The sequence below is a fragment of the Gadus morhua genome, chromosome 5, assembly GCF_902167405.1.
Source record: "Gadus morhua chromosome 5, gadMor3.0, whole genome shotgun sequence".
Lineage (NCBI taxonomy): Eukaryota > Metazoa > Chordata > Actinopteri > Gadiformes > Gadidae > Gadus > Gadus morhua.
Window position 1 is genome coordinate 2,892,712 of NC_044052.1, and position 26,778 is coordinate 2,919,489.

General features: G+C 43.0%; 2 protein-coding genes across 2 annotated transcripts in view; both read left to right on the forward strand.

Moving 5' to 3' along the window:
- The window catches only part of LOC115543897 (uncharacterized), a 979,736-nt gene that overhangs the window by 802,279 nt on the left and 150,679 nt on the right, over window positions 1–26,778 (forward strand). The gene's annotated exons all lie outside the window — the stretch shown is intronic.
- LOC115543894 (piggyBac transposable element-derived protein 4-like) lies at window positions 19,672–22,217 on the forward strand. The gene is made up of 2 exons (XM_030356561.1): window positions 19,672–19,953; window positions 20,180–22,217. The coding sequence occupies exons 1-2, from the start codon at window positions 19,805–19,807 to the stop codon at window positions 21,984–21,986; spliced, it is 1,956 nt and encodes a 651-aa protein (XP_030212421.1). The 5' UTR covers window positions 19,672–19,804; the 3' UTR covers window positions 21,987–22,217.

The following is a 26,778-nucleotide window of genomic DNA, read 5'->3' on the forward strand; positions in this document are numbered from 1 at the left end:
GATCAAGGCGGGGAGCAGCAACAGGACGAGAATCCAAAGGTGGTAGTAGAGGTGTCTGGGAGACGTGCAAGCAATCTCGTAGTGGAGTCAATAGATGGAGACAAATCCCTCTTCCTACCATCATAGAGTATGATATGATGCCTGAAGACCACCTTGAGATCCCCTCACCTGGGATAGCACGGTATTATCCACACCAAAATCCCACCTATCGATCCAGAAACAGCTATTCTCCTTCTCCTGAGACATACTACGTGTACATAAAGGGTGTAAACACTACAACAGACTCAATAATACACCCTATGCTCAACAACTCGACCTTGGCTGGGATATTGTTGGAGATGTTTGTCTGGGAGGAACCCACAAGCAAACACAGAAGACAACACAGATGAACTTGGAGTCAATGTATTCCAAAGGACCAACGATGATGAGATAGTAGCCTCGTCATTGGAAGATGAAGCATTTCTAGAGATCATGGATAGAAATGTCTCCATGAATGATACAAATGGCTGGGTGGCTCCGTTACCATTCCGTAACCCGAGGCGCCACCTCCCAAATAATAGGAAGCAAGCAGCAAAACGTTTGTCATCTCTGAGTCACACTCTAGAAATAAAGCCAAACATGAAAAAACAATAAATCGAGTTCATGCAGAAGCCGTTTGAGTCAGGCAAGGCAGAGCTAGCTCCACCATTGAAGAAAGATCAAGAGTGTTGGTACCCACCAACATTTAGCGTCTACCATCCCCAGAAGCCAGACCAAATACGGGTGGTATTCGACTCTAGCGCCAAGCACGAAGGTGTCTCCTTAAACGATGTCCTCTTAAAGGGACCATACCTAAATAACACTCTTCTCGGTGTCCTCATCCGCTTCCGCAGAGAGCAGGTTACAGTCTCGGTAGACATCCAACAGATGTTTTACTGTTTCACTGTCTGTGAGGACCCCCGTGACTTCCTTCGATTCCTGTGGTTCGAAGATAACGACCTCACAAAACCAGTGACCGAGTACCAAATGACAGTACACGTTTTCGGTAACAGCCCTTCACCAGCTGTTGCCATCTACAGCTTGAGAAGAGTAGCACAAGAGGGACAGAAAGAGCATGGGACGGATGCTGAGCAATTCGTCATGAGGAACTTCTATGTAGATGATGGACTTACCTCTTTCCTCACTGCAGGAAAAGCCGTCGATGTTCTGAAAAGAACAAGGGAGATGTTAGCCGAGTCAAGCATCCTGGTACATAAGATTGCATCTAACAGCAGCACCATTATGGAAGCATTCCCAACAGAAGACCATGCGAAAGGTTTGAAAGATCTTGACCTTAAAACTGATCCGCTGCCTCCCCAACGCAGTCTCAGCCTCATATGGGACCTACAAACATACAGCTTCTTCTTCACTGTGTTCAACAAGGAAAACCCGTACACTAGAAGGGGCATACTCTCAACTGTAAACAGTCTCTTTGAGTTTTGTATCACCAATCACGATACAAGGCAAGGCACTTATGAGAGAGATATCCACAGCAGAGCATGACTGGGACACTCCACGCCAAAATAGAAGGAAATACAGTGGAACGCTTGGAGAGACTCCCTAACAAATTATTTACGGCTTCAGATCCAAAGGACACACGTGCCTCTTTCTCTGCTCACCATTGTCCACAGAGAAATCTGTATCTTCTCTGACGCATCAACTCTATACAAATCAGCTGTAGCTTACCTTTGAGTGGCCGACACGGAAGGACGGAGCCACGTTGGCTTCAACATGGGCAAGGCTAAGCTGGCGTTGTTCAAGCTATGTGCTTGTGTTGTTCTTGCAACGGAAATGGCAGACCTGATAATGGAGGAAATTGATGTAGAGATTCATGCAGTCCAGTTCTACACGGACAACAAGATATATTACTGGGTTACATCTACAACGCGTCCAGGAACTTCTATGTCTACGTGGCAAACAGAGTGACAAAAATCTGGAAATCTTCTCGTCAAGATCAGTGGAACTACATAAATACCAAACATAATTCAGAGGACCATGGATCAAGTTCAGTTCTAGCCAACCTCCTTAAAGATTCCAACTGGTTTACCGGTCCAGCTTTTCTTACCGAACCTGAGGAAGAAGAGTTTGAACAGCCAGCTTAATGAACATTACTTTCTGAACATAAAAAACTGAACATAAATTCACAGTGCAGACTGCAGAGTGCAGGTTATTGCTTGAACGTCCCTGAGCTATTAAAAGTCATTAAATGATGAAAAAAAATTAAAACATTGGAATAACACAAAAAAAACATACAATGTATGATATATATATTGTACAAAAATGAAAAGGCTTCTTTCTTTTATAAAGTGCACAAAATTAGGTTTTCAGTTTTCAGTGAAGTACCTAGAACAAGGCACTGTTAGAACAATGAATAAATGATAAAGAATAAAGAAAAATGCAAATTACTAATCTGTCCACGCTGTATTTGTTTAAACAATAACATTGACATTAACGTGGTCTTGCTTGGTGCTCTATCAAACACACAAACTCACTGTTCACTTAACAGTTTTAGTCAGGAACTTTGCATTGCAATGCAAAAATGTCTACATGCTCCTGGCTAAGGCTGGCTCTCTTCTTGGAAGCTATGTTGGCAGCGGCAGAGAACAGCCGCTCTGATGGAGTCGAGGTGCCAGGGATGCACAAGTAGGACTTGGCTAGCCTGCCCAATATTGGATATTTGCCCTTGTTATTCTTCCACCACTGCAATGGGTTGTCTTCCTTAGCAATTATCTTTTCTCCAAAGTATCTGAGGACTTCATCCCGTACTTTGCTGTTGACATCATCATCCTCATCTCCGCTTGATCCATCCCCTTCTTCACTGCTGGAACCAAGGAGTGAATGAAGTAGAGTGGCAGGAGGTGTTGATGTAGAAGCTTTATCGGTGGAAGTGACGGGCTGCTGCACATTCATCTCCATCTCTCCAAGTGCCAGTCTTTGCATTTTGGTTTGAACACAAAGGATTTCTTCAGGGGAAAGAAACTTCAGTTTCTTAAACTTTGGGTCAAGTGCTGATGCAAGAATCACTGCGTTTGCTGCTGTGTCTGAAAAGGTGTCTGAAAGTCTCCCTTTCCCATCGCACCTGGAGCTGCTTGGTAGCAGTGAGTTGAAAAGCCTGCAACGGGCCCGACTCGTAGGCAGCACTCTCGGTGGACTTCAATAGCCCCTTCACAAGTGGAGGTATTGCAGATATTGTTGTGTATTTCTCTGCACTCATGAACACAGTGGCACATTCAAAAGGCTTGAGGGCTTTTAAAAGTTCTTCTAGCAGGATCCACTGTTCTGGTTTCAAATCAAGGTACCTTTTTCCTTTCTGTGTGACAGAGATGTCAGACAGTGTTGCTGTTACAGGCCATCTTTGCTCGATCAGTCGACTGACCATATAAAAGGTGCTGTTCCACCTTGTGCTTACATCTTGCACAAGGATGTGCCCATCTGTTGTTGTTTTGCCTTTAGCTTACCGCTGGCTAGCTCACTTTTTTTTAAATGTTCCACGAGACATCTTGCAGCCCCAACAGCCTTTTCAATGCTTGGATGCTTTAAAGCAGCATTGATTACAAGTTGCAAGGTATGACCAGTGCAACGCACTGGTCATGGACCACCCATTCTTCTCCTCCAGGATGCGTGCCGCATCCACAACATTGGCACCATAATTATTATCACCATTATTATTATATATGGCAATGATGTTGCTAGGAGGGATTTCAAACCTGGCTACAACTTCTTCCAACCATTCTGCGATGTTGGATCCAGTATGTCTGTCCTGCAGTGGCATGGTAGTGAGGCAGATTGACTTCATGTCCCAATCGTCTGTGATGTAGTGGCAAGTAACACCGAGGTAGGCCTCAATGGCTACACTTGTCCAAACATCAGTGGGGAAAGCAAGTTTGCTGTTGTTGCCATTGTTTAAAGCAGTCTTCACTTCATTGAATGTCTCTTCATATTTTCTCTCCATGAGCTTAGTGAAATGGGTCCTTGAGGGAAGAGTGTAACCAGGATTCAAGGTGTGAATCATCGCCCTGAAGCCGTCATCTTCAACCATGGACAGAGCCTCATGTCAGTGACTAGCATGTTAAGGATGCTATCTGTCATGACAGATGCTTGCTGTGGTGTACATGATCTTCTTCCAATCAGGAAGTCACTCATAGTTGGTTGTTTTTTTCTTCAATGACAAAGTTTATATTAGTATGTAAAACAGCACTATTTAAATAAACTTAATATGCCTCATTGTTTTAGTTATTAATTACTGTTATGTTAAGGCCAGTAAGTAACCCAAAGATCAATTACAGACAATACACATTTTTATAATAATTATTTATTTACACTCATGCAGGTTTAAGTAAAAATGTACTTATTTACACTAATTTAAATAAATATAATATGTTGATTTTGTCTGACTACAAAATGTCCTACTCACTTGCATAGAGTGCAGTGTTTATTTTAAATCTCACCCGGTTTACCACAGAAAATGTACACTTGAAGCTTAATCATTTAATTATTAGCCTACATCATTGTAGTATGTAAGATTGTTTTTAATAAATTACCGCTTAAGCTGTAAGCGCTTCCTTAGCAAGACACACACACACACACACACACACACACACACACACACACGCACGAGACTGAAAACGCAATAAATGTAAGATTTTGTATTGATACCCTGCGGTCGAGCCCCCTTCCTCGTCATGGATGACTCCGACATGTTTTCTTTTTAAGTGCTGTATCATCACCGTGGTGCTTCCGTGCCACGCCATTTCGCTTTTGCAAAGATTGCAACAAACACACTTTTTTATGCATTGTGAACTTTGGAAGAACTTTGGAAGATTTCCGTCGAACTGTTTTCTCCGCCTCCGCCATGTTTAAAGGCCCACTATGCAACTTCGGGAATTTCTTCGCTGTTTTCCCCCTACAGCTTTGTAGTCGCAGCGCCCCCTACAGCTTTGTAGTAGATATTTTACAACACTGTCGTAACAACTCGTTGACGACGAGATGTTATACATAAAAGGGTGTATTTGTATTGCAATAAACATAAATCCATCCTTTTTTATAGTTGACAGGGAGAATTTATATCCTAGATTATAATTGTTTTATCTTAAGTTGAACAGAACAATCAGTGTAAGAGGTTTGGCCAACATAATAATTCTAAATAAACAAGAACCTGGATTCGGGGATTCAGTCTGTATCTGGGGGACGAGACAGACGAACAGCAAAACACCCATGGAAACAAAGGTGTTTATATGGTTGCAACCAAGCAAGCTAGAAACATACAGGGCTCACAACAAAACGGTCGAGAAAACAATTTTTACAGGGCTCACAACAAAATGGTTGAGCAAACACATTTGTACAGAGACTATCAACATCAAGAATACCACGAAGACAAAGGCCACCCAAGGGTACTTTCAATTTCAAAAGCAACACGGCCGAGTCGGCGTCTGATTTGCAGTCTTCTTTTTCTTTCAGTTCACGCTATTCCTGAAAAGCTTGCCCAACGTTTACTCGTGTCTGGCCTCTCTGTCGGTCAGTCTCCCTTTTCTCTTCTTCTGTTCCTCCGACATTGGGCTTCTCTGTCTCTCGGCTGATCTATGATGAATATAACAATCCCTAATGCCGCGTTTCCACTGCAGGGTGCGGAACGGATCGGATCGCAAAGGTGCGGTAGGGAGGGGGCGGTATAGCCCAGCTCAGTTCCGAGGTCGCGTTTCCACTGCCGACAGTACCCTTGGTGGTAGGCCGGATGTCGATCGCCGCGGCAGCTACGTAAACATCGTAAACAACGTCTTCCTCCCCAAGAATGCAGACGAACGTCTCCACCTCCTTGTTCGCCCAAGCAAGCTTTTTACGCGACACGTTAATTGTAAAGAATAATACCTCGAGGCTACTGTTTGTTTGTTTTTATCCCCGCGTCACCCGGAAGTGACGATTCTGTTGACCAATCAACGGAGGGGGGGTGTAGCTAGAATTTCACGGGACCCTTTCAGGCGTCTGGTCTTGTTTTGGGTACTGCAACGGAGGAGTCCCGAGAATGGGGCCGGAACGGGTACGGCAAAGTCCGGGTCACGCCCACTTTTGGCGGTGGAAACGCGACCCGACCCGCACCTTTGCGATCCGATCCGTTCCGCACCCTGCAGTGGAAACGCGCCATTAGTGACTTGTGTTTATATCGAGCCGGTTCCGTGTTTGGGGGTCTGTGCCGCAAAACAATTCGTTACTTCGCGAGACCCGAGACTCCCGCGAGAGTGGGCGGCGGGTCGCCGGCAGAAACATATTCCTTTTCTCCGCCAAGATGCGCAAGGGTGAGTCGAAACAACGAACAATCGAACAAAAATGTATAATAGAACCATCGCAATGACTCTTAGCCTGTTATATTAAGGTAAATCAAGCCAAAAAAGTTGCATAGTTCCCCTTTCACTCGTGTCTGATCTCTTTTCTGGTCCATTCTTCTTTTGTTCCGTCGACGGTCGCCTCTTGGGTCCCTTATCAGTCGATTGATCCATGATGAATGCAACAATTGCCTTGCAACTGGCTGTTTATATCTAGCCGGTGCCATGTTTGGGTGTGTGTCTGTGCCGTAAAGCATTTGCGAAACTACAATCTGACTACATTTTCGAGGATACTTCCGCTGCGTTACATCCGGATTGTGTCGGTCCGAACAGAGCAAGTTGCATATGCACTTTTTCACTGGAGAGGCGACATGGGTAAATGACACACCCACCAATCGACCAAGAAATGGATGCAGAACCATGAGCATAACTCTCAACCTGCATACTTAATGTAATTTTAGCTAAAAAAGTTGCATAGTGGGCCTTTAAATAATAAAAGCAGTAGTCGCGCACACTGAGACCGATTTTTTTCACAAGGACAATAGGTGCTGCTGTTGTTGCAAATGGCCGAAAGCAGTTTTCTCGCTAAGTGACATGGACCGTTTGTTGTTTGGCAAAAGACAGGGCGTGTGACATATGAGGTCCTCCTGCCCGGAAGGAGAAGGCAGAAGCAGACGTTTCACGTCAACCTGCTCAGGTGTGGGTTCCACGGGAGCAGCCATCTGTTGTTCTGTTTGCCAGGAGGTTCGTGGAGGAAGATTAGGTTCAGGGGTCCAGGTTTACATGCACCACCTCTCTCAAAACCCGGAAAACAGTCAGAAAACTATCTCGGTTTTACCAATACACTGTGATGCCATTTGGACTGAAGGGGGCATAGTTCAGTCCCCCTTGTGTTCCTCTTTTAATCTATTGCCCGGTATATACGCCTCATCCTCCCTCATTACAGGCCTTTTTTTACATTGTATTATCTTATGTCACTTCTGAGCTCCGCTTGAGACAGCCCAGCCCACTCTGTGTACACACAAAGTGTATTGACTGAGCCGAAAGGCAACAGACAGCATAAAGTGTGCAGGCCACACAGACGCGCACACACACACACACACACACACACACACACACACACACACACACACACACACACACACACACACACACACACACACACACACACACACACACACACACACACACACACGGCATAGTCATTAGTGAGAGCAGAATAGTCTATGTTTGACAGAGCCGATGTCCAAGATGTAAAACTCAAAACCCTTTGAACTCGTCAAACAGAATTCCATGGGTCACACATAGAACGTATGGAAAACTAGGAATGAAAATGGTGTTTGCATGATTTTGTGTGTTTGTTAGTGAATCAGAAATAAAGGGAGGGAGTCACTATACCCAGAGGATGTACTTTTTGATACAGATCAAATATCGCTTGGAACATTACTTACCACCAAATGGTATGTGCTTGAAAAATAGAGCAGTGTCATTTTATGCCTCGCTTTTGCTTGGAAATGGGCCATACAGAATCAAAGGTAGACAATATTTCGTGCTTATGTGGTGAGACGCAGAGGCAGAGCCCTTCGTAATGATCAGGGCCGTCACAGCCAATGGCTTGCGTCTCCATCTTATTTATTCTGAGGTAGGGTTACCTGCTGTTTTTGCCACCCGTTGCTTACCTGCAAAGCTGCCTTAGCTGTCCTGGGCTAGCCTGGAAGATGGCGGCGAAGACGCGGCGAAGACGCGGCGAAGACGCGGCGAAGACGCTGACTCCTTTTAAACTTATCCGGCTATCTGTTGTCTTGTCCTTGTGTGTTTCCACCTGTCTGTGTCGCAATTAGTGTGTGTCTGTGTGTGTGTAGAGTGTTGCGTGTGTGTGCGTGTGTTTGTCCTGGGGAAGTGTTTGGTTTAATTGGGGGGATTCTGTTTATGGTTTGTTTGAGCCCTGCTTCTGTTAAGCCACTGGCAGGAAGGCCTTTTCATGGCTGCGGATATCACGCATGTTTAAGATCCTTTTGGGCCTGGTTTGTGTATTTGTGTTATATTTTGTTTGTTTCTTACATATTTCCTTTTGTGAATTACAATTTTGTGAGTTTGGTGCGGATCATTCAGTGATCTGCTCAGCCACCCAAGTGTAGCCTTGGTCATCTGTGTAGTTGTGTGTTTATTGTTTTGTTTGGTCGTTTGTATATGCCCTCATCTCTCTTCTACTCCTTCGTTTCCAGGCGCTGAGTGCCCATGGCAGGGAGGCTACTAGATCCCCTAGGTGGTGTCCCTTTTTCCGAGTGTTTTCACGTGTGCCTTCTTGGATTGGAGGAAGATTTCCCGAACCAATGGTCTGATAGGTTATACGTTTGCTTATGCACAACACAATGCAGACACAATCCTTTACAGACAAAAACTACATTTATACCAAACGATAAGTGTTTCCGGGGGACAATTAAAAACTATGAACATGACAGATATTGGGCCCTATCTTGCATCCGGCGCAAGTGACTAGTCACTGGCGCATGTGTCGTTGCTAGTTTACAACTGGCGCAGAGCGTTCTTTTCCCACCACCGCCACTCGCCTGTAAATTAGGGATTGATCATGCGCCCCAAGGGGCGGTTCGGCGGAAGGAGGAGGCGTGTTCTGGCGCAAACGGTATTTTGCCGTTTCTGAATACCATTGCGCTACTGACCAGGAAATACCTGGTTTAAAGTCAGTGGCGCGATGTTCAGATGCTATTTTAAGGGCGCATGCATACATGCGCATGCGATGCATACGGATTGCTTGTGCACCTCGCGCATACACTTTGCTTCTCCCATCTACCTAGCCGCACATTCTTGGTAAATTATTTGGGAAAGAACAGCTGATGCAGCGGTAATAAGTTGTACTTTTTAATCAATGCATCTGCAAACACCGTACAGCAAACACATATTTTCTTGACACAGACATCGTGTAGGCCTACATGCCCATAACTTTTAGGATTGATGAGTATTTGATCGTGAAAAACATTGTTTTACCTTGAGTGAGTGTTAAAAAGTATGAATGAATGCGGGCGCGCGTGTGTGCTCTGTTTGAACACACGCAAACTAAACACGTAATGCATAATACAATCAATGGCAATGTCTATTACCGCGGGGACACATGCATATTAGGATAGCATACAATACTGATAAGAAACAATGTTTATAATGTATTGCGTATGTCATTAAATAGAACCACAGTTACCGCATATCATATGTTATATCATATACGTTTTCTTTGCCGAAATTTATTTGAGGACTCAGTATTTCTGAAGTTCTGGAAGAAAACCCCTTATTCCATGTGTGAATTAGACCATATTATTTGGCAATAAACTGAGCCATTCGCAGTTTGAAATTCATGTGCATCTGTCTCATCGGAGACTGCAGACGCGCTGTCAAAATATCCACTCGTCCGATTCAAATGCGCTCATGGCTCTTAAAGGGGATGGGAGCTGGCACTCTCATTGGTTTGTTGGACGTTACGCCCAAACCACACCTACGGGTAACTAGGCTGCTTCAGACCAACCCTTTTGACACTTGCGCCGCGAAGCAAGTGTCATTTATCCGCCTGTAAAATAGCTATAGCGCCGTAGAACCGCCCACAAAGCTACTTGCGCTTTGCGCTTCCCACTTGCGTTTCAGACCGTTAAAATAGGGCCCATTGAGTTTTTGTGGTCAGAATTTGCAGTGAGTTTCTTGAATGCTGTGCAGGTGTAGTTGAATTTATGTTTTTCCTTTGATTTGCATGTTTTTTCTCTATTTGCATGCGTTTTGTCTCATTGCATGCTTTTTCTTCAGTTGGCCACCTTAGCATGGAGTGAAGACCATTACTCAGACTACAGTTTTCTTACCTACACATTTTTGACATGAATGTCAGGGAACTGTGGTACATAGGTACATAGGAATAACGTATATACCATTGTAGACAAATCTTGGTTATAGGTAATAGTGATTGAGTTAACATTTTGTATCATATAATATTTATCAAATCAACTTCAAATTGTCGGCAAAGTAAAACTATCAATAAGATCAATAGTAAAATATGCTAGCAAGTAAATAAGATAATTCACAAATAGTAAATGTGATCATGTTTGACCAAAGCCTCAGCCAAAGCAAGCAGAAGAAGCACATTTTACTGATAAAAATGCCACTTTTCCTGCTCGACTGCAAGGAAAGAGATATAAATTCAAGTTTTGGCCATGTGTATAAAAGTAAAACATCCAATGATAATAAATTAAATCTTAAATCACTGCAGTAACAGAAATAATGTTTCCTTCTCGGCAGTTGAACATGTAAATAATACATTTATTTGGAAAAGGTTCTTCCCAGTGACGGAAAATGAGGAGGAAAGTGGTGTTGTTAGTCATTAGCGAGGACGGGTAAATTGCCGCCCAATTTCTCACAAAACAGATATCCAAACCTTAATATCCCATGTAGCCCAAGGATGTTTGCTACGAATTTAACTTGGTATTGAAAGGCTGCAACGCAATGGCTCGCCTCAATCTGTCAATATTTAGCCGCAAGTCTTCAACCTGGTGTGTCGAAACGGTTCGCCAGAGGCCTTATTCTGGCCATGATCAAGAGAACAAAATCGTCCACACCGACAAGAAAATGATCAGACATTCACAGGAAGGTTGTGCCTCAGGAAAGAAATAGCAGGGCTCACAGTAAAAACATGGAATAGTTACTTCAATCAAACAAGCTCTATTTCTTTTTTCTTGCAAAAATAGTGGAATATCTATAAATATATATGCGACATTCACGCCACATATACACACACACATATAAGTAAGATGCTGGAATGGGGTTTGAAATCCAATTATGACACCTAGGAAGCCCATTTCATCTGTCAAGTAAACAATATAATCCTGGTTTCGGGTGGGTGATCAAGCCTCCTCGCCTCAATGTTGTATTAGGAAAATGTTCTGAAACTGACACAGTCTACCACGTACTTGAAGGACTACAAGACGACATGTGACAAAACAACAGCTAAAAAAAATGATGAAACTATGGTTATTTAGCTTGCCCTAAATTGTTTCAACCTGACTCAGTTGGAATGGCGATTTTGCTTTGTTTTAGTGAATATACTTTGCCAACTAGCGCCGTCCACAAAACATTACATTATTAGCCAAATGACTTCATAAGCACATCCAACAGCTGAATCCTTAATGGTTTGAAAAAGTTGGGTTCACTTTCCCAAGAAAATACTTTTTAGCGCTTATGCCAGCCACAAGCAAACCTCATCTAAATGGTTGATATAGCCCACTGAACGTGGGCTCGTTCAGGAGAATGCAGACAGTATGTGTAGAGGATTGGGGTTGATAGAGTGATGGGGTTGATAGGGGGGTGGGGTTGATAGAGGGGTGGGGTTGATAGAGGGATGGGTTTGATAAAAGGATAAGGTCTTCCAATATTAAAAACAACCTTGAACTCTCCTTCATTCATTCTTATATGAGAGACAGAAATGTGGAACCACCCTTGAACTGGAAGGAAATGAGCAAAATACTAATGCACATCTGGTACAATACCTCTCTTCTCATTAAGACTGAGGCCTTTTTGTACACTGTCCGTGACTAAAAAATAAAATAAAAAAAAGCCTAACTATGCTCATTGACAGGAAACAAATATAGAACGCTACATATGTACACCATACAGCATTTAGATAAATGGTGAACAAGATGCAAGGGACTAAAATATCTTATTGGAGGGCAGCTTGTGGAGGCTCTATTCCAAGCCACTGCAGAAGGTGAGCATCTTCAACAACATCTGATACCTGTGAGTACAACTACCTGTGAACGAAGCATTTCAACACTCAAACTGGTCAAGACCTACCTTTAGTCTACAATGGATAATGTTAGACTCAGCAATCTAGGAGTTTTAAGCGTCACAGCAGAAGTTGAGCATCGTCAACAACATCTGATACCATTGCACGGCCTTGCTTACCGGCAATCCCCAAACCCCAGACTGAATATCAACACAAGACACAAATATAGTCTACCAATGCAGATGCATTATTTTAAATTGATTTAAATATGTAATTTCAATGAATTCTCAATGTTCGCACCAGTTGGTTATAATAAAACCATCCCATATCTCTTCTAAAGCTATTTACTGCTAATGCAGTAATAAGGGTTTACAGGTGGATGATTAAAATGCATTCTAATCACTGAACACAGCTAGCAGCAGAGCCAACCTACTGGAACCCTCCACTGAAAATACCACCCATAAGGAATAGGTCTCTGGAAGTAAGAAGTAATAGACAGCCAAGCACAGATTTGAGGGTGTTTTATTTACATCCCGATATGATGCAGTACTTTCGATTATATAAATATAAATATTACATATTACAACATTAAATTCGGGTCTTGGGTTTTTTTAATGTATTTTTCATCGTGTTTTGGCTGCATCTTTGTAAAGTTGTCTCTATGATGAGGTTGGGCTTGTTGACTAACACACATATAGATTGTGCAAGGTTGTTTGGGACAATTCGATTTTTGGTGATGAGTGTACTTTAGCATAAGAATAGAATTGAGTAGGTACCTTTGCCTTCATGTACAGTCTTCCCACTCTGCTGCCTCCTGTTAATGACGGTGGGTGAGGGTGGGGTGGGGAGAGAGACACAGACACAAACATTCCTCCAATACATAGGAGAAAAAGGTTTTCCTTACCTAATAAAAGTTTCAAAATGTAGACAATGAATTCTGTAATTTGTTTGTGTTACTTGCAGTTTAGATATCCCCATGGTCGAGTGTTCATTTGCAATGCAGTCCCTTCCCTGCTCTCCATTAGAAAGATCAAACAGCAGAGTGTGTGGTGTTCATTCAGCAGCAACTCCAACCGCAAGCATGGAGTCCAGGATCAGTGAAGAGAGAGACAAGAGGGATGCCTAAAGAAAATAAAAAGCAGGAAAGACGAATAGATGAATGGAGATAATATGCAGTTATGCAATTATGATCAAGTGAAAGCAATCGCAAGCTTCTAATTCAACACCAGTCAAAATATGATTGGTTTCATAATACGTCAGATAGTATTTATAATACAGTAGCCTATTCACAAAAAAAGTGTGACATTAAAACTTATGCCAAATCCTTTGATGGCTAATATTGCAGACTTTTGCAGCCTACTTATCTCGAATAGGTCTTGATTGACATGCAAACACCACCAATGTGAAACATATATTTAATATGTTAGTTCTGACAACTGCTCAGCGTTCTACAAAAAAAATAAACGTCAGGCGGACTGACTGAATAAAACCATGGATATAAATATAACACTACGCTAAACCTGACTCACTCGTGTCACACCAGAGCTACTTCTACCTTTCTGTGAGTAACAATTCTGACGGCCGATATGTATTTCCTCATCAACATGCTGCACGGTTTAACTTGCTATGTGTGTCAGCCTTTCAGGGGGAGTAACATGGTAAAATAGTGTTAAGGGAAGAGGCCGTAACCTTTGTAAGCCAAGTGGGTTTTAGGTAATATCAGTGACAGTCAGTCACTAGTGTGACAGTCAGTTCCCTGTCCGGTCAATCAGCCATCTCCTCCACCAGTCAGCAAGTCAGCGAACCGTCTCTTCTGCCGTGAATAATTAAACTCTGCAAGACATCATCCGTACCGTCAAAGTGTTGCGTCTGTCCCACACCACACGCTCCAGTATCGCCACTGTCTTTTTATGAGGCAATAAGAGATGCAACACACTTGAAAAGAGTAAAGTCTCTTGATAAGAATCTCAGAGACGGACAGACAGAGAGACAGAAAGACTGACAGTGTGGGTCAGAGAAAAAGAGAAATAAACTAAATGAAGGGCAAAGAGGTATTTTGGGGTGCCAGAAAAATATGTTTATTGCGTCCCATCACAACAACTGGAAAAAACATTAGAAATTAGATAGGCGCCCTGCCAAAACACTCATCGAGTGTGTGTGTGTGTGTGTGTGTGTGTGTGTGTGTGTGTGTGTGTGTGTGTGTGTGTGTGTGTGTGTGTGTGTGTGTGTGTGTGTCTTACAAACACACACACACGAAGACACACAGCCCAGCCAAATATCAGCTTATGCTAGCCTGAATACATTTATTTCCCAGATAACTCTCTTAATGTGCATTCAGCCCTTCAGCTGAGCTCACCAGTGAACGTCTATCTTCAGTATGAATAGATTTTTGTTGTACCGTTTGAACAAATATTCTGTTCAGGCACATTTATTTGACCAATGTTCCCCATCCAGTGCAAACATGCACTGGCGTTTAAGGGGTGCCCCAAGGTACTATCCAGGCTGGAGATGAATGCTTCTTCTCATCGCCAAACAGCCTTTAGAGCTAAATCAGACACTAACCAAAATATAATGTTAGCTGCAGCCACTGGCAGGGATCTTTGTTAAACCACTTTCTCTCTTTATGGTTTCGAGGATGGATTGCAAAATTGTAAGTCCTTGAAGTTTACATAGAAAACATATGTATTCAAACTAGATCTCAATGACAATCTGTGTTGGCTAATGTCACCAATGAAGATGGTAGAATTAGATACAAAAATATATCCACGTACCCAAATGTAGTTTAAGATACATAATGCAGACCTATTACATAGTGTAGATGTTGAGATAGTGAGAACGTTTCACAGTTGATTCTATCAAGGGCACGCAACAATGGAGAACGTAATTGGTTGTATACACGTCATGGCACTGTGTTTATTGAACTTGTTTGTAGGATTAGGCATGTGAGGAATTATGGTGTCAAACAACTTCAGATGGTTGCAGTGAATTAAGCAGAACGGGATTCATCGACCACCCAGTCTGCTCTTAGCACAACAGTGGCACCCGCTGCAGTTCATTTAACAAGTCAAGCTTTTAAAACAACAACTGCAAACCTGCAATTGGCTTGTTGATGGATGTTGTTGTTTTCGTGGTCGCTTTTTTTAAGCTTCAGGTCATGCTAAATCAAGCACAACAAAAAAGAAAAGCACATAATTCCCCTATTGTTAAAAACAATGTATGTGATGCCACATTTAAGATTCAAGTCAAAGTGCTTATTGAATGGTCTTGAGAAGGCATTTGGTTTTGTGGAGTGTTTCATCTAAAAGCAGGAGAGATGGGAATCAGAAGATGCTCTGTCCATCAGGCATCAGTGGCTGGAAGCTTCACTTTCAGCACAAACCTTGAGGAGAGTAATAAAGTTAAAATCATCTGTAGACATTTTATATGAAATTAACAATGTTAAGAACACACAATATCTGTTTCCCTACATAGTGCACTACTTGATACACGTAATGCACCATAAAAGCGTACATTTGATGCAAAGATATATCCCATGATTATGCAACAGAGATGCAAAAAATACGTCCTTCTCGTGTTGGCTTGTTTTTGCCCAAAATAAACCAGGACGATTTCCGGCCTTTATTAAGCATCCAAATTCCCCCTATACTTATTCCCTAAAAAGAGTACTTATATGAATCGAAAACAATTGAGCCAAATGTACACAACGCCCGTGATCTAATTAACTTTACTTGGAATGGAAAGTTCATTCAATGTGATGCAATAGGGGAAACAGTGAGGCAAAAAATATATATTTTTGTGGAGTTATTCCAAACAAAACTACACTATTTTACACTTATCTTTTGGATGTTTTGTTTCAGACAAGGTAGTCCGATTATGGTTGTTGCAGCAACTGTCATCAGGCCATAATTTACATAATTTAACAACGTTATTGCACTCCAACGTTATTGGAGTTTAATTTGGTTACATGTTGCACAGGAGCTAGACCCAACACACACACACACACACACACACACACACACACACACACACACACACACACACACACACACACTAGGGCTGTCAAAATTGCTCAAAAATGACATTCGAATGTTCGTTTGGAAAAAAATCACGAATTCGAACTATTCGAATATCTGGTTGCCTATTTTACGCAGTTGCCGTCAATATGTCAATAATGCGACAAAACCATGGTTCAAATTAGCGGGATATATATATCCTATAAACAGCCCAGTAACGTGGAGGCCTAATCATGAAAAGCCACAACTTTGTATCGCTTGCATTTCACCACCACACCTGCAAGCGCGCTAACTATAGTAATCTGAAGAAGACGCCCGCTTCTGAATGTTACAAAGTATGCTAGTGGTAACGTTCCTTGCTTTGCTTACCAAGTTACCATTTATCGAGAAGGCCTATTAAAATCGATAAAGAAAGATATGCATGTCGCCTACGTCTTCCACCATGCCAGCGAAAGGGCACTTCGCACTACGCACCGTTCGGATTCATGAAAAAAAAGCTGTCTCGGACTTTGCCGAGAACATTGCGTTATAGCAGCTTTCACCAGCCAGACTACTAGCTCCCTGAGCTCTACTTCGGATGCTTATTGAATGGCATAGCCGAGCTGGAATACCTATATCCAAGTACGGAAACCCCGAGGGGATAAAATACATTCGCTCTTCACAATACTAGTCTGTTACACTTGTACCGCGGGAGTGTTTTTTCACATTCGAATATTATGAGGGACATCGCGAACAGACAGAGGCTCATTCACAAAGCAGATAGAGGCGCTTGTACCGCGGGAGTGTTTTTTCACATTCGAATATAAATTTTCACGTTCGAATTCGCGTTTTTGGATACATTTCGAACGAATATTCGAACTTCGAATATTCGTTGACAGCCCTAACACACACACACACACACACACACACGTCTAGTCACAAGGCGATGCGACTATATGACAGGCCTAGAGTCTCAAACAGATAGTAGAGTTAACAGTTTTCTTTGAAGTTATTGTTTCATGTTTGTTGCCATTTTGTATCCTAATGGTGCCTTTTGTGACCAGACAAAGAGGCAATCTGATTTCTCTCCTTTGGTGCTGTGTTTCTGGGAAGTTGCCAGATTTCGTTTTGAGTACCACGACCTTGTCAGTGATGTCGACGTGTGACAGTGTATTGTATAGGAATTTTTTAGGAATTTTGTAATGATCTGAACTCTTTACTTTACAAAAAACCCAGGGTTTGGAGGGATGCCTAAAACAAAACAGGCTGAGGCGGTAAACTAGTTGTCTCACAGGCATACCTCTCGTCCCATGTTCTATGTTATGGCCAAGTCTTTCATGGTAAACCACCTCACCAACAAGCTCAAGCACATAAGGCCCAAACCAGTGGTTATGCAGCTTCGGGCAACGCCCCTTTAGTCGCTTTGTCCGAAAACCCACATCAGGTCTCCAGTGCTGATGTGGGTTAAACATGATATGCCCTCTTCTGTCAGACCTTTACATCCTTCGCCTGCCTTCGTTACCTCCTGCTACCTCCATTCTGTCTTGTAGTTGGCGAGTATACTCTGAGCCTGCAGGGGCCACTGTACTGCCTGGAGTCCATCCGTAAGTCATTTGTGGTGGGGTCTTAAGTTGCCGCCCCAGCATGAGGAGTACTGGGGTGCATCCGGTTGACTCTTGGACCACACCACTGCACGCCATTAGCACAAGTTGTAGCTGGAAATCCCAGTCCTTCTTCTCTGATGTTGTAAGAGCCAACCCAGAGTGAGCATGAACCTCTCCACAAGGTCATCATTTTGTGGATGGAATTCTTGTCTTCCTTATACCGCATCCCAAGACTCGGGATGCAAAACACCAAACCGGCTGACCAGGCCTTCCACCAGGGCATTGGCGACCGACCCTGGTCTGGCAGGGCATAGGCCTGGACCATCTGCATTTGAATAGCTTCCTCCTTTTTGATTTTGTATAGTTTACTGGATAGCTCAGAGCAGCATTGTCTGTGCAGATAGTTAATGGAAGGCCACAAAGGTAGTGGCAGAAGTGCTCTGTGGCCTCGACAATGACCAGCAACTCTCGACGAATCACACAATAGTTTCTTTCAGGGTTTAATAAATAATTTTACGATAGTGAGCTAGAGCCCCAGGGCCCTCATCAGTGTGTCAGTATCCAGGATAAATGTCTGCTGTGGGTCAGGGGCGGCCAGCACAGGCGCCTCACAGAGGATCTTCTTGATGGAGTCAAGAGCTTGCTGTTGGCTGCTCCCCAGATGCACGTATTTTTGTTGTTCAACTTCGGCCACATGACTAATGCTGGTGTGGTGTCTCCACGCTCTGCAGAGGACCACTTGTTGGCCCACCATTTGTTGGCTATAGTAATGTAAAATCTGCTGACTTGAGGTGCCACCCTTTTATACCATCTTGCGGTGGTGGTTGCTGACTAAGGCAGCAGTCATGACCGCAGTGAGGGTACTTACTAGATGAGGCCGGTTTAATGGGAAGCAATCCACCATAGATTTCACTGTGAGATTTGAGATTTGTCAATAGATTTGAGATTTGTCAATAACTATCACAACAGCTATTCACAGCTATTGTCTATGTATTAGCTAGTGTCATTGAAATCACATATGGTAACTGGTATATTTTGTGTATTGAGGTTGGCGGAATTTAGCTTAACATCAACCTTAGGAGGAGAAGGACATGGATATGATGCAGTGGTAACCTCCATTCAACCTGCATCAATGTTGTGGCTGTGTTTGGTTTTGTTGTTCCAGTCAGTCATTATTGCTTCACTTCTAATAATTTTCTCAAACATGCGCTGTATCTCTAATTCCATCCTTTCTTTATCCTCTTAAGACCCATTCGCCCACCGGTGGGCGATTTGTGTTTGTTGACCACATGTTTCCACTACGCAGCGACATAACCCGCTTCAACTTTCATCATTACAGACATTCTATACGTCGTTAGAAAGGGTAGAATCTCCACAATTTATTCATCCAGCTGTTTTTTCTATAAATCATGAGCACAAAACCATCAATCATTGATATTTACCAGCATGGTAAACCGGAAATGCCAATAAAACAGAGAGACTCCCTACCTTTGAAGCAATCCGAGAACCGTAATATGTGTCCATTCCTCAATTATTTATATTCCAATTGTCCGTGAGAATCCACTGATCAAAAGCATCCACATGGTTTTTCATAAAATTATTCCAGCTTGTGAATATTGTCGTGTAAAGTCCATTTGTTTACCATCTCCAAACTTTGTTCGTCAACTAACATCCAGATTTTCGAAGCCGCATGGATATTTTCTCTACCTCCAGTATGGAGTTGTTGGGTATGCTTGTTTTCATCACTTTGCTGGCTACAAAATGAAAGTGTCCCCGTCTTTTTCTGTTCAGTTTTCACCCCGGTACAGCCCGTGAAGTAGATGGAGCGCTCCCAGTTCGAAGGGCCAATGGGCTTTGTTTACTTTGTTACGCGGCTTTAGTATAGGGACAGCGTATTGGCTATTGATATATCAATCACTTGGGCTTCTAGCCAATGAGTTTACCTTTCCAACGCTACCAGGCGTGTCCAGGTGTGATACGTATGAGCCGAGATATACAGCTGCGTCATCACGGCAGACAACTCGCTTTGCGCATGAGAGAGCCTCCAGCGGACCAGGACGCACGCCGCACACATTGATCACATTGATTTCGCCGTTTACAATGGCGAAATCAACGAAGAAAACGAAATATTACACACATGAAGAAGCCCTCGCTTTGATTTTGGCTTCATCCGAGGACAGCGAAGACAGCCAATATGATTCTGAGATAGAGGAGATGTTCAAGCAACAATTGGACGACGTCTTAGATCGGTGAGTGACGCCATCTATGTGTATTTTTGTGTGTGGGTTTTTATGCTTACAGTGAACAATGCAGTATAGTTATATAGTATACATTATATATATAAATGAAAAAATGACAGAAATGATATAAATGAAATGTTTATTTGTTTTCTATGTAAATAACACCCCATTGAATTGCATTTATATATTTCTTCATTATATTTGGTGACATTTGTGCATTGCATTGTGTTTGTAGGTCAATGTCTGAGGACAGTGATGCGGATTGGGAGCCGCAAAGCCAGACAGGCAGACCCCCGGCCCCCACTCCTACTGAAGGTGGTCGTGAGAGATCGCACTCTGCAGCCACCAGTGCTACCTCCCCCGCTGCATCGCCCACCGCCACACCAACGACTGGCCGTTCCCGTGCTGCACGACGTGTCCGGGGGAGGGGCAGGAGAGGAGGATCCCGAGGACCCTCTCGAGGACCCTCTCGAGCACCCAGCGCCGTCACAGGGGAACAACAGTGGCGTGATGTTGGGGATGACGACGTCGAGCCTGCCCTCCTTGACTTCGTGCCGATGAGAGAGCCTGGACCACAGCAGCGGACCAGAGTGGCAACCAGTCCACTCGAGTTTTTCAAACTGTTCTTTACCGACGCTGTGCTCGACACTTTGACGGTGAACACCAACGCCTACGGAGCCAAGAGGCACGACGAAAAGCAAGTGGTCTGGCACAACATCTGCAGAGCGGACATCTACTCCTACCTCGCCATGGTGATCTACATGGGGATGGTCAAATGCTCCTCGCTGCTGGACTACTGGAGAGGGTCCCGTCTCTACAGCCTTATATTCCCCCCCTCTGTGATATCCCGAAACAAGTTCCTGAGGATTTCCCGGGCTCTCCACATGAGCGACATCACAGCAGACGAGGAGAACGTGGCTAAGAGGGGGACGCCGGCTTACGACCGCCTGTGCAAGATCAAGCCCCTTTACAGCCACATCGTCGAAGCCTGCAAAGCCCACTTCCAGCCGGGGCGACACATCTCTATCGACGAAAGGATGGTTGCATCCAAGGCCAGAATCTCCCTAAAACAATACATCAAGAGCAAGCCCACTAAGTGGGGTTATAAGCTGTTTGTTTTGGCAGATTCTGGCACTGGATACACCTGGAATTTCTTTGTGTATGAGGGCAAGTCACCTGGTTATGGAAAAGGGCTGAGCTATGACTCCGTCATGTCACTCATGGACTTTGATCTCCTTGGTACAGGTTATCAACTTTACGTTGATAACTTCTACACAAGCTCCCACCTTTTTCTGGACCTGTTCAAGAAGAAGATAGGGGCTTGTGGTACCATTCCTGCGAACCGGGTTGGTTTCCCCAAGACCACAATCAATGACTTCACAAGGGGCACTCCTCGGGGCGCCATCAAGTGGATCAGGGACAGTGAACTGCTTTTTGTGAAATGGATGGACACTAGAGAAGTGGTCATGTGTTCCACCATTCACAAGGCGTTCACCGGCGACACGGCCCAAAGGAGAGTGAAGACGGCTGGAGCGTGGGAGGTCGTCCATGTCCCCATTCCAGCAGCAGTCAAGGACTACAATCAGCATATGGGGGGGGTGGACCTGTCGGACGCACTGATTGGGTATTACAGCTCTTCACATAAGACGATGAAATGGTACAGGACATTTTTTTTCCATTTTTTGGACATTGCTATTGTGAACGCTCACATACTGTACCAGCAGTGTCAGAGGGGATCGATGAATCAGAAGGAGTTTCGTCAGGCCCTCATCGAGGAGCTTGCGGAGCTAGGAACACCATCCACATCCAGGTCATCCACCTCACAGGTCGCTGCACCCCCAAACCCAGCAGCATCCCACAAGCCGCATTACTTGGATGAACAGGATGAGGCTAAGCGGGACTCTGCGGGCCGGGCCGGCAGACGGCTCTGCAAGCTGTGTCACAGAAAGACACCAGTCGGGTGTTCGACGTGTGGCGTTCCCTTGTGTTTTGTTGCCACAAGGGACTGTTATAATGAGTGGCACACACAACAAGGAATGTAGAACGACCCAAAGTGTCCTGACAGTGCACTGTACTGGTTTTGTTCATTCTTGTGTATAGTGTATTCTTATACATTTTTTGTATAGTTTTTGTATATTGTTCATATTTAGTTCTTTTTCTTATCATATTTTTTTTTTTATAGTTCACTCATTTTTCCTATTTTGTTATTGGCACAAGTAATAATATTATATAATAGTATATTGTAGAATAATAAAATCCTTGTTTGAAATTCAGTCCAGTATATTCTGTCATTTTTCTATGATGGTTACTATCCGGTAGTGTCTCATCACATGACAATATCTCAATATGGCCATATCAAATGAATGTGTGAAAAAATTATGTTTTGAATCATGGAGAAAGGTTTTATAGTCACCAAAATGCTTCAGTAATGTTTCCAGTGTCACAGAAGTGAGTAAATGCATTTGGCACAATTTGGCCATTTTGGAGACATTTTGGAGAGGTTTGGGCCGCCAGTGACCACACACCATAAAAACTCCATTAACTCCCAAAGCTTTAGGCCTAGAACTCCAAATTTTTTTCCAGGTGTAGTTGGCATGATGTAGAAGGTATTTGGCATATTGCCATATGCCTTACATAAAGCACATCCTAGTTATTGTAGTTCAAATATGACCCATTATTTTCGAAGACAAAAAAATTGCTTTAGAGCCATGTTTGAACTGATGTCATTTAGGTTGTGTGTATGACACATGCCAAATAAACATATCTACAGAAACTAGAGCTTGTCAGCTTTCAAATGAAGTATCATACATCCATCTAGGACTTAGGGTTACTGTGTTATAAGCTTTTCCATTTGGGTATGTGTTTAGGCGAAAAAAACCAAAATACTGCCGGGCCTTAACAGATCTTCCATGATTCTCACAAGGCTATCTCCTATATTAGTAACTGCATACGTTTTTCGCTTACCGTTTTCTCTCCGTTTCCGACTGGTTGCTAATTTACATTTTCCTTCAGGGTGCAGCCTTGTTGTTTGTTTATCTCTGGTCTGTTCCGCCATTGCTCGCTCGCATTGAAGTCTGCATCAACCTAGAACCCTGTTTACTCTCATCTATCTTATTTCTAACAACAGCTTCATCATTCCTTGGCAAGTTGAGGGGTGGACTCTGTGAGGATGACCTGGCTTTTCTTTACTTTTTCCACTATCTCAGATTCAAGCAGGATAAGGGCTGGCAATGCACAGGAGGCGTATCACAACTCTTATCCATCCCATCTTCTGTACTGAAGGACAACAGGAGGAACTTGGTAATTCTGTAAACTCTTTACTTAGTCAATATGTGGCTTACAAAAAAAATCCCAGGGTTGGGAGGGAGGCCTTAAACAAAGCGTCAGGCTTAGGTGGTAAACTATGAGTCTGAAAGGCAATCCTCTGGTTCCACTCCCTCCCTTGCATGCCCAGCCCTCCTTACTAACCACCTAAGGCACCCCCCAATTACATAGGTGAAATGGATGAGGGTCATACATGTGTGGATGCATTTGGTAGGGTCACTACAATATATATAATTTTTTGTTTCATTTGGTTAATCTCTGTAATGCTGACTCTGTGTTTCTTTCTCATAAGGGCATTTTAGCCATCTGCAAACTCACAATGAGAGTGCCATCTCCCATCCCCTTTGATAGCCAGTAGCGCATTTGAATATGACGAGTTGATATTTTGACAGCGCGTTTGCAGTCTCCGATGAGGCAGAGGCATAACCACATGAATTTCAAACTTCAAATGGCTCAGTTTATAGCCAAATTATATGGCCTAATTCACACACAGAATAGTGTTTTCTTCCACAATTTCAGAAATACTGAGTCCTCATAGATTTTGTCAAAGAAAACTTAACACACATATGACTGTTGAACCACAGGTAACTGTGGTTCTATGTAATGATATACGCAATACATTAACAAACATTGTTTCTTACCAGTCTTGTATGCATTATCGTTATCGACTTGTGGTCCTAATATGCATGTGTCCCCCCGTTAATATGCATTGCCATGGACTGTATTATGCGTTACGTGTTTAGTTTGCGTGTGTTTAAACAGATGGACGCACACACACGCGCCCGCATTCATTAATTATTTTACACATACACACACGCCCGCCTGCATTCATTCTTTCTTTTTAACACTCACTCGCAGCAAAACAATGTTTTCTCACGATCAAATAGTCATCAATCCTAAAAGTTATGGGCTTGTACACGATGTCTGTGCCAAGAAAATATGTGTTTGCTGTACGGTGTTTGCAGATGCATTGATTTAAAAGTATAACTTATTACCGCTGTATCAGCTGTTCTTTCCCAAATAATTTACCAAGAATGTGTGGCTAGTGTTCAGTTGGCCTTGCAACATACATTAAAATATCAAGGAGACTCGTAGAGACGTGACTGCATGGTATGAACTCTGTTCCTTTAATGGCCTTCCGCTACTCGTTGCCTAGGTTACATACAGAACGTTCCAACCCTGTATTACAACTAATACTAGCTGGGTAAATGAGAGAAGCAAAGTGTATGCGTGAGGTACACAAGCAACATTATGCATTATGCTGACTTTAAACAAGGTTTTCCTGGTTGATGGCGGAATTGTTTTCTGAAACTGCAAAATAGCACCAGGGAATGTTTGCGCCAGAACACGCCTCCTCCTTTCGCCGAACCGCCCCTTGGGGCCTAAGATCATTCCCTAATTTACCGACGCGTGGCGGTGGAGGGAAAAGAACGCTCTGCGCCAGTTGCAAACTAGCAACGACACATGCGTCAGTGTAGAAAGTGAATTGCGCTGGATGCAAAATAGGGCCCTATATGTTGAAGATCTTGTACTAATGGGGTTTTGTTGTTTTTGCCCCCAATGTTCTTGCTTTTCCTCAGCAGTTTTCACAACCTCTGTGCTGCTCTGTGGTTTGACTCAACAAAGTTTCTCAACCACCTGGTGTGTGTTTCGTGTTCACATGCCCTGCACATTCCCTGTCACCCTCACTATTGCTCTGTCTGTGAATCTTGTTTTGCCAAAGTCAATAAAGAGCCCTTGAAGACTATTAGTTGCGGTTTTTTAATATGCTGAAGAGATCAAAACAAGCCCTGGTGGAGGATGACTGTGTGTGTGTGTGTGTGTGTGTGTGTGTGTGTGTGTGTGTGTGTGTGTGTGTGTGTGTGTGTGTGTGTGTGTGTGTGTGTGTGTGTGTGTGTGTGTGTGTGTGCACAAGTATGTCTCTTCCGCTAGATTTGTGGGTTTTCCTGAATAAAGTGTGTGTTTCAACTCCTTGGTCAGGAATCTTGCCAAATGCCTTCATTCTATTTTTTTGCTCAGTATTTTCAAATTACCCAAACTGCCCTGTTTGCGAAATAATTATGAACATGAACCTTTTATGAACATACCTTTTAACATTTTTAAAGTACTATAAGGTTTGCCACAGTTACTCGCTCCGGTCTGCATTGAGCCCTAAAACATCAGAGTAGAACAAAAAGATGAATGAATGAATAAACTGTGTAACATTAAAGAAAGTGCAGAGCCCCTTGTTGTTTCTCTTGCCTCCAACCAATAATTTTATGTATGTAAAAATAAGTTAGTATAAAGTATTATGGTTGCCTGCAGTCTGCTTAAATATACTTCCTGATCATAATCAATCATTACCTATGATTTTGAAGTCCATGTGTTTCCCTGCAGACAGCATAAAATGATTGTACATTTCACCAGTATGCAAAAAAAAGAATTATAACATAAAGGTCCACTAAAACTGCAGTCCTTAACTCTGACGTCTTTGTCTTGCTGAACTTTACACTCTTAGAATCAATGGTTTAATAAGAACATAAACTGTTAAATTTGAATACATCAAAAGTTGATTTAGGACAACACTTATTGTGTTCTGACACGCTAAGTATGTAAAGGATGTTAACAAGGATGACACTAACATCATGCATTATGTCGACGCCTGCATTTTCTTTTGCATGATATCCAAAGTTTTCAAGCATGAATTTTCTTTGATTCCTGTTTAGTCACATAATTTAAAGCAACATGCTGCTTTTAAGAGTCTCTTAAAGCTTGTCTTGCCTTCATTAACAAGGCAAAAATGGAAGAACTTGCCAGAAAATACCAGATTGTCACCTGTAAAAGGGCGAACTGTTCAATACACTAAGTACGTTTCTCCTTTCATTTCAATTTCTAAATCATTGCATTCATGGTGGTCAAAGCCGATGCATTAAATGCATGGTCAGAGGAGAATGAGTGGAGAGTTGCTATAATTTAGCAACGCAGCAACGAGCGCTGGAGCTAGTCAATGAAAAGCAGTGCATACAATGCCGACACTTTTATTTATTTTTGAATAGCTGTGAATAGCACCGAGTGAAAGTCAACGTTTTCTTGATATCTAGTGATGGCGATTATGTCATAAGTACCTGTAAACTTAGTCAGAAGATCTAGAAATAGAAGGCAAAATGCTAGCTATGGGCTAACTTAGCACGCAATCAGTGCACTTGCAAATGAGTGCCTTTAAGTATAACCGATCGTGGTGTGACATTATTTAACCATCAATCTACCGCAAATACGACCAGACAGATGTACATTGAACACAATACACAAAGCACATCGTCCAACCAGGCAGATGCTGACAGACAGCCCACAACAAGCCAAACATCACCACGGCGGGGGTGCTCTCTCTCACTCTTGCACGACCGTACACAATCACTCCAACTTATCCAACTCCAAGGCAAGGCTGCTTCACTAAGACCACAACTAACCACAAGGCCTTCATAACCATGCAGAATGCCGAAGCCGGAAAGGACACACGCATCTTATGCAAAA

Bases quoted from the DNA above. Each gene is read 5' to 3' on its own strand.
- LOC115543894 (XM_030356561.1), top strand. From the start codon at position 19,805: ATGGCGAAATCAACGAAGAAAACGAAATATTACACACATGAAGAAGCC. The intron at 19,954-20,179 runs GTGAGTGACGCC...TTGTGTTTGTAG, and splicing joins TTGGACGACGTCTTAGATCG to GTCAATGTCTGAGGACAGTG.